At 43.6% G+C, this 7714-nt stretch overlaps 1 protein-coding gene across 1 annotated transcript; it reads right to left on the bottom strand.

Moving 5' to 3' along the window:
- Positions 1 to 356: 356 nt before the first annotated feature.
- On the bottom strand, positions 357 to 7276 carry LOC102201029 (tubulin alpha-1C chain-like). Its single transcript, XM_005752814.1, has 4 exons — positions 7162 to 7276; positions 2903 to 3125; positions 1660 to 1808; positions 357 to 1547 (listed from the first exon to the last, which is right to left on the bottom strand). Exons 1-4 carry the CDS (start codon positions 7162 to 7164, stop codon positions 573 to 575), a joined length of 1350 nt encoding a protein of 449 aa, XP_005752871.1. The 5' UTR covers positions 7165 to 7276; the 3' UTR covers positions 357 to 572.
- Positions 7277 to 7714: the final 438 nt, after the last annotated feature.

The raw sequence follows: 7714 nt of genomic DNA, 5'->3' as shown, positions 1-7714 counted from the left end.
TCACTTATACTTTGAACTTGATCTTTTTTTAAAGAATGACATATTATTCTATAAAATAAATATCATCCTCAGGTGTCATTCGATCTAAAAATGTGTAATAGGATGCAGATTATTGGACAGCCTGTTCAAAAGCCATTTTCGTGGGACCAGAAAGCTTCAACATTTCCTAAGAAGGGCTTTTTATTGGTCTATTAAACCAGTACTGTAATAATGAATCTGCATATGAACATATACTATTAAGCACACATTATGGTTTTATAACTTCCTTTTCCTTTTTTTTTTAGTGCCTGCTTCTAAACCTTCATTATAGATCTGCATCATAGAGTTTTAATAAAGTGTTGATGAGGACAAGCTTGATAGGTGCGAAGAGTTTTATTAGAAAAAGAAGATACAGACAGTCTCTCTCAGTGGAGAGTCGTTCTTCAATAAAACCAAACACCGTGGGATTGAGCTCAGACAAACTGCTGCTCTGCAGTCTTTATTAGTGGTCTACAGTCATTAAACTGCTTCTGCATGAGACTGATAACAATGACATGAAAAAAGCTCTTTTTTTAAATAAACACTTCCTGTTTTTAATACTCCTCCCCCTCTTCATCTTCTTCGAACGAGTCGACGCCGACCTCCTCGTAATCCTTCTCCAGGGCAGCCATGTCCTCTCTGGCCTCTGAGAACTCTCCCTCCTCCATTCCCTCTCCCACATACCAGTGGACGAAGGCCCTCTTGGCGTACATCAGATCGAACTTGTGGTCGAGTCGAGCCCAGGCCTCTGCGATGGCGGTGGTGTTGCTCAGCATGCACACTGCTCTCTGCACCTTGGCCAGGTCTCCTCCAGGAACCACAGTGGGGGGCTGGTAGTTGATGCCCACCTTGAAGCCTGTAGGACACCAGTCCACAAACTGGATGGATCGCTTCGTCTTGATATTGCCGATAGCGACATTGACATCTTTGGGCACCACGTCACCACGGTACAGGAGGCAGCAAGCCATGTACTTTCCATGGCGAGGGTCACATTTCACCATCTGATTGGCTGGCTCGAAGCAAGAGTTGGTGATCTCAGCCACGGTGAGCTGCTCGTGATAGGCCTTCTCTGCTGAGATAACAGGGGCATAGGTGGCCAGAGGGAAGTGGATGCGAGGGTAGGGCACCAAGTTGGTCTGGAACTCTGTCAGGTCCACGTTCAAGGCTCCATCGAAGCGAAGAGAGGCGGTGATGGAGGAGACGATCTGGCTGATGAGGCGATTCAAGTTGGTGTAAGATGGGCGCTCGATGTCCAGGTTCCTTCGGCAGATGTCATAGATGGCCTCATTGTCCACCATGAAGGCACAGTCGGAGTGCTCCAGGGTGGTGTGGGTGGTCAGGATGGAGTTGTAGGGCTCCACCACAGCTGTGGACACCTGAGGAGCTGGATAGATGGCAAACTCCAGCTTGGACTTCTTGCCAAAGTCTACAGAGAGACGCTCCATGAGCAGAGAGGTGAAACCAGAGCCGGTTCCTCCACCAAAGGAGTGAAAGACGAGGAAACCCTGGAGACCTGTGCACTGGTCAGACTGACCGAAAAAGGCACATATTAAAATTTAAGAATCAAAAACAACATTCAAAGCCCATTTATTTCAGCAGCCCCACACTCAAAATCTCTCCAGGTGTCTGCTCTTCTCTCACCAGTTTGCGGATCCTGTCAAGAACAGAGTCGATGTGCTCCTTTCCCACAGTGTAGTGGCCGCGGGCGTAGTTGTTCGCAGCATCCTCCTTCCCGGAGATCAGCTGCTCAGGGTGGAAGAGCTGGCGGTACGTTCCTGTACGGACCTCATCTGAAGGAGAGCAAGAGAGAGCGAGCAATGCTTTGACTGTTCATGCTGAGTGAGAAAAGTTGCTCTTAAAAATCGAACCGCACTATTAAAATGGATGCCAAAACATTAGGAGTCCCCCTGAAGGTCATTTGGGTCCAGTTTGTAGTTTCTGTTAATGGCGTTTGGAAGAACAGAAACTTTACAAAGGCTCTTTTTTGCTTTTGTGGGTGTAAGTAAACAATAAAAAGGAGCCAACATGCAATAAATATTAACACTCTTGATGCAGCTCTAAGTCTGTATTAATTCCATCTGTAGTTGCAAAGGCATAATGAAAATATTGAGTGAAAGAAGAAGAGTGGATCTGACTGGCTGATTTAAACTCAAGTGGGCTGGGCTACAGAGAAACCCAGCCTACTTGAATGATTTGAAATGAACTTCGGCCAGGAGATAAATTCATAAAAGTGACTGTTACAGCATCAACATTGTCTTGGAACCACCTGCTACCGATAACAGAAAATGATTAACTAGTTTTAACTTCATAGCTTTGGACATTTTTATAGCTCAGTTTACACACACGTTATGAGTTTTTTGGCCACTTGGGGGCAGCAGAAACAAATATTTGCCCACTACATAAGAATCAGCTCCACTTAGAGCCGAGCTCACGTCCTCTTGATAAACAGAAGTTGAGATTCCCTCTTTTTAGCTCCCGAGGAAAAACATCGGGCTCTTCGACTACTAAATGCTCCACTATGTTCACCAGCTGGACTTTAGCCGGGTCCCTCTGCGGCCAAATGCTGAGCATTGAAAGTATGTAACATTTCAGGGTGAGGCTTATCTTAGTTCATTGTGTCTGCAATCTAGTCTATTTATAAAAGAGTGCGATGACAAACCACTGTATGACAGCTTTGTGATACTTCACAGTTTGCCTGTGTCTGCAGACCGTAGCAAAAACTCAGACAAAAAGCATGAAAGAAGTCTTTTAGCTTTTTTAAAAAACTGATTGAAAAAGTTAATCACCTTAAACTCTAAATGACAAATAAAATAACAGCTCCCACCAACCTTTCGACGCCCTAAACCCTTAGGTCTTAAAAACCCGCTCAGAGTAAAACCCTCACCGATAACAGTGGGCTCCAGGTCCACAAAGATGGCTCTGGGGACGTATTTCCCATTGCCGGTCTCACTGAAGAAGGTGGTGAAGGAGTCGTCATAGCCTCCGGTGGGCTTGTCGCTGGGCATGTGGCCATCTGGCTGGATGCCGTGCTCCAGGCAGTACAGCTCCCAGCAGGTGTTGCCCATCTGGACACCGGCCTGGCCAACATGGATGGAGATACACTCACGCTGTAGAGGAAGAAAACAAAAAAGACATTTTAGTCATTAATATTCTTCTTATTTTTGCTCTAATATACAGCTGTTGTCAAAAGTTTACATCCACTAATCACTGGCATAAATTTCATGGTAATTTGGGACTTTTAATGATTTTATTTAAACTCCCCTTTTTACATGGTGGAATGATTGTACAGCATACGTCTTTAATCACGTTGTTTTTTTAAAAGAGAGAGAAGAAAAGGGGCCACAAGTTTGAACGTATTTTGGGATTTCTCTAATCCACACAGGGTCAACAGTATAAATACAGACTCAAATAAGGAACGAACACTCCGACTAATATTTGGTCAAATTTCCCTTAACAAGTTGAACCTCAACCAGACACTTTTGATCGTCATCAACAAGCTTCTGGCAGAGTTGGAACACCCAACTGTGCTCAAGTTTCAACCATCTAGCTCACAGGTGTCAAACTACAGGCCTCGAGTCCAATAGGTTTTAGATGTGTCCTTGATCAAACACAGCTGATTCAAATGGCTAAATTACCTCCTCAACATGTCCTGAGTTCTCCATAAGCCTGAATGAATGAATGATCATTTGATTCAGGTGTTTTGACCCAGGGTGTTATCTAAAACCTGCAGGACACCAGGCTTCAAGGCCTGGAGTTCGACACCTCTGATCTAGCTGTTAATTTGAGGTGAAGTTGAAGTATTTGGAAGTTCCTCCTCCTTCATTATTCCATCCACTTGCAGTGTACCAGTACCACTGGCAGCAAAACAGCCCCAGAGCATGATGCTACCACCACCATGCTGGTGGTAGCATCTGGCTACAGCTGGCACAGTGTTTTTAGGTTTGAAAGCCTCACCTTTACTCCTCCAAACATACTTCTTGTCACTGTGGTCAAACAGCTCAATCTCGTCTGATCATAAAACTTTTTGGCTTGTCCATGTGGGCTGCTGTAAATTTAAATTGAGTTTGAAGGCATTGATGATGATCACTAACAAGATAGGCCTCATATAGGACATCATAGAATCTTCAGTACCACTTATTAAAAGATTTAAGTGTGTTTATGTATTTATGTGAGGCAGTATCTATATGTTTGACTCTGTGTGGACTAGAGAAAATCCAAAATAAATTCAAACTTGTGCACACAATTCTTGTTTTCCAAAGTCATTAAAGATGCATGCTGTACTGTTATTCCATCCTAGAAATTGAACATTTAAAAAAGAGAAAAATGTTAAAAGCCCAAAATTAATATGACATCATATCCATGATAAATAGTGGTGTATCAAAAATCACATAAAAATATATATTTTTTAAGGCTAAATTGTTTTAACTGGATACCTTACTGCCAACATTTCTGCCTTTAAGCCTGTCATGACCTGCTTTATAAGACAGTTGAGCTGGGTGGAGTCGATTTGCTCTACAACCCGATTTCCATGTGTTCAAATTGCCTGGATCTGCAATCTTATAGTTCTCAGGCATCACTGCCTTAGACCAGTGGTCCCCAACCCCACAGAGCGGTTTGTGCCCGACAATATTTTCACGGACCGGCCTTTAAGGTGTCGCGGATAAATACAACAAAATAAAACTAGTACCGGTACCGAAAAAAAGAAGATTTATTTATAACACACGTGAAAAGACCCAGGAAAACCGAGTTAATGAAAAAAATGATAACAAAATAAAGCTAAAAACTGATAAAAACCCTGAAAACCATTCATTTCGCACCCGAGTCTCAACTCTCGCAGCCCGGTACCAAATGACTCACGGACCGGTACCAGTCCGTGGCCCGGGGGTTGGGGACCGCTGCCTTAGACTTACAAGCAGTGGTGATTAACACAGTCTTGTCAGAGTGTGTGTAAGGTCCAAAGTGCTTCCACTCCCTGCTCAAGTATTTTTTTGCTGCTTATAAAAGATGTGGGTGAGAGTGAAAACGTGTTTGGTCTCATCGTGCAGAAGCAGCCTGAGGGAAAGTAGGATGCAACATCAGCCAACCAGTTTAGGCTGTCAAAAAGCAACATGGATATGAAATTAGCCTCGTTCATGAATTATTAACCCGAGTCATATTTATCTCTGCAGATGATTTTGTTCCACACTGTTTGCATTGTCCCAGCAGTTTCCCTGTCAACAGATGACCATCTGTCCACGAAAAAACGAGAGCACATGCGTCATGTGTTGCTCATACCTGCTAAGACAAGACTTCAGGTATTCACACCCTGATGTATTGATGGATAAGAAACAGCTTCATGTTTACAAGGTGTCTCAGTGGGAAAGCGGATCTCAAATTCTTAAAGCCAAACATGCCTGTTTAAACCTATGGCTAAGCCTACAAACACATTTAAAGAAACCCTAACAATGCTGCCAGGCATGTTCGTTATATAAGATACGATTAAGCTGATAATCAGTCTCGAGGCATGTTTTACATTTGAGGAGATAAAGGGATTTCAGTGGAGAGATATTTCAGGAATTTTCTGAATGCAAGAAACCAAAAGTTAGGATTAGTCACCACAAACCAAGCTCAGACACTCAATAAGCATGATTTAAAACTATTTATCAGCTCAGCTTTGGGCTTCTTGTGAATTATGATCCCTTCACCCACCACCGTCCCCCTCCTTTGTAAAAGGCTCGTGATCAGAGGCGGAGGAGGGGAGGATAGGGTCACCATGACAGAGCTGCTAAGTATGGCGATGGTAGACAGCTATTTTGAGTGTCATTCAGACGACCCTCAGAGAGCGGCGGCTACACTTTTACTCCGCTAATCTGCAAACAATCTGACGCTTCCAGCCTCTCTGCAAACATTACATTACACTGCAAACATATATGAAGCTAATTCAGCAAGAGCTGTTGTGACATCTGTTGGCTGAATGTGAGGAAGGTGGGCGTGACGGCCTGTTTGCTTGCTGGTGTTGCAATATGCATCGCAGCCTTGAAATACCCACTTCCAGGAAAACATGGGGGCTGAGGGGGGTGTCTAGAGTGAAACTGTGCTTCCTGTATCTCGTCCCCTGACTGAAACCACGTCATGTTTGACGTCCGGGTCTCCATGCTGGTAAGCTAACACAGTAGAGAGCTTTGTGCTGCAAGAGTGCGCGCTCAAACAAAAATGCAGAAGTGGCTATGAGTCATTAAAGATTTTGGAGTTTCCTGGTTTCCTCGGATGAAAGTGAAGTGGATTGTTGTTGTTTGTGTGTATTTTGGTGAAAGAAGGAACCGGGTGGACAAATCAGAAGCCGTCCAGACCAGACGATGCCAAGTATTCACTTAAAGCTCACTCTTTAAGGTGGAATTGAGTCTCTGAGCTTTCTGCACTTCCCCCTCCACAGTAGGAAGTGTCACAAGAAACCGTTTTCTTGCGTTCAATCACTTCTGTCTGCCTGCATTTTCCAAATGACCTGCAAATGTTACACCACTAACTGCTGCAAAGGGAGCAAAAGTCAGGGGGGGGGGGAGGTCAGAGTCCTGAAGTTTATGCACAGTTTCTGCTGATTTCCCTTATCTTTAACATTTCGAGCAACTTTGTTCAAAACGTTGTGCACTCCAAAGACCCCGGAGGTTGGAGTTTTTGCAGCTTGTGAGCACGCTGCTGAACAAAAATAAATGCAAAATACACAAGCGGCCTGCTGGAAGCCACATCAGCATTCCCAACCAGCCGGGCAAACAAGCACGCCCCTCCTGACAGACACACAGTCCTCCAGGCCTCATATGGAAAAAGTTAACCTTCCCCTGAGCCGGAGCTGAAGCCAGCTACCCGGTAGCTTGTTTCCACTGACTGACTTTATGTTTTAAACATACATTTGTTTTCCGTGGCTGAGGTAGGAGGTATTTCCTGCATCAGCGCCAAAAACAGAAATGTGTTTTGAGAAGCAGCCTGGGGCCAGTAGAGTAGAAATAGTAGACTGAAGCTTGGGTTTGAGAAGAAAGTGTGAAGATATAAGAGGAAACCTTAAATTATGAAGAAATTTCAAGTCTAATATGTTGCATTTTGGGGTAATTACGGCTGAATAGAAGCAGTTCTGTACTAATAACAGTAAATAATGTCTGGATTGATACTCACCATTGTGCTGTTTTAATTGTTTTCCAAGGAGAAGAAGTAGTTCAAATCTGCAGGTTCTCACAGTGCACCTATAATGAGATCTCTGTGAGGGAAGTCTCATCAGTGTGTGACACGCACACTTTTATAGCTACTACAGGAGGTGGAGGAAAAGGGAGGAGGAGAGGTGGAGCCACCCAACAGCTGAGACTTTGTTCTTTTTTTAAGGGCAAGAGAAGTCTTCCTCTGTGTCCTTGTCATAATAAAAGTCCACAGGAAGTACTCAGATGATGTAATCTTCTGATAGTGATCGCTGTTTTTAGTTCCACAGGTGTGAAGTACATGTATTTACAAACTCTCATTATAGGTTTGTTCCACCATGTCAAAATAAATTTGTGTTACCTAACTTTCTGTAATATAGATCTCCTGTTCCAGTACTGGATCCTCATATTAAACATTAAACATTAACTGAAGTTTTAAAAATGTGCAAGTAATACATATGACTCAACAGCTCTAAATGCTCAGTTTCAGGCAGTTGTTTTTCTAGCCTTGGCTCTGTATGATGTCATAAAGAGCA

Source organism: Pundamilia nyererei, unplaced genomic scaffold, assembly GCF_000239375.1.
Source record: "Pundamilia nyererei isolate P.nyererei 1_Seehausen unplaced genomic scaffold, PunNye1.0 scaffold00383, whole genome shotgun sequence".
NCBI classification, from domain to species: domain Eukaryota; kingdom Metazoa; phylum Chordata; class Actinopteri; order Cichliformes; family Cichlidae; genus Pundamilia; species Pundamilia nyererei.
The sequence above is the reverse complement of the archived record's forward strand: the minus strand, read 5'-3'. Positions and strand labels throughout refer to the sequence as shown.

What these genes read in the sequence shown, in the direction of transcription:
- LOC102201029 (XM_005752814.1), bottom strand. An exon ending in CCTGGAGCCCACTGTTATCG is followed by an intron (nt 1,809 to 2,902) that starts GTGAGGGTTTTA and finishes GCTCTCCTTCAG; the next exon opens with ATGAGGTCCGTACAGGAACG. An exon ending in TTGACAGGATCCGCAAACTG is followed by an intron (nt 1,548 to 1,659) that starts GTGAGAGAAGAG and finishes TTTTTCGGTCAG; the next exon opens with TCTGACCAGTGCACAGGTCT.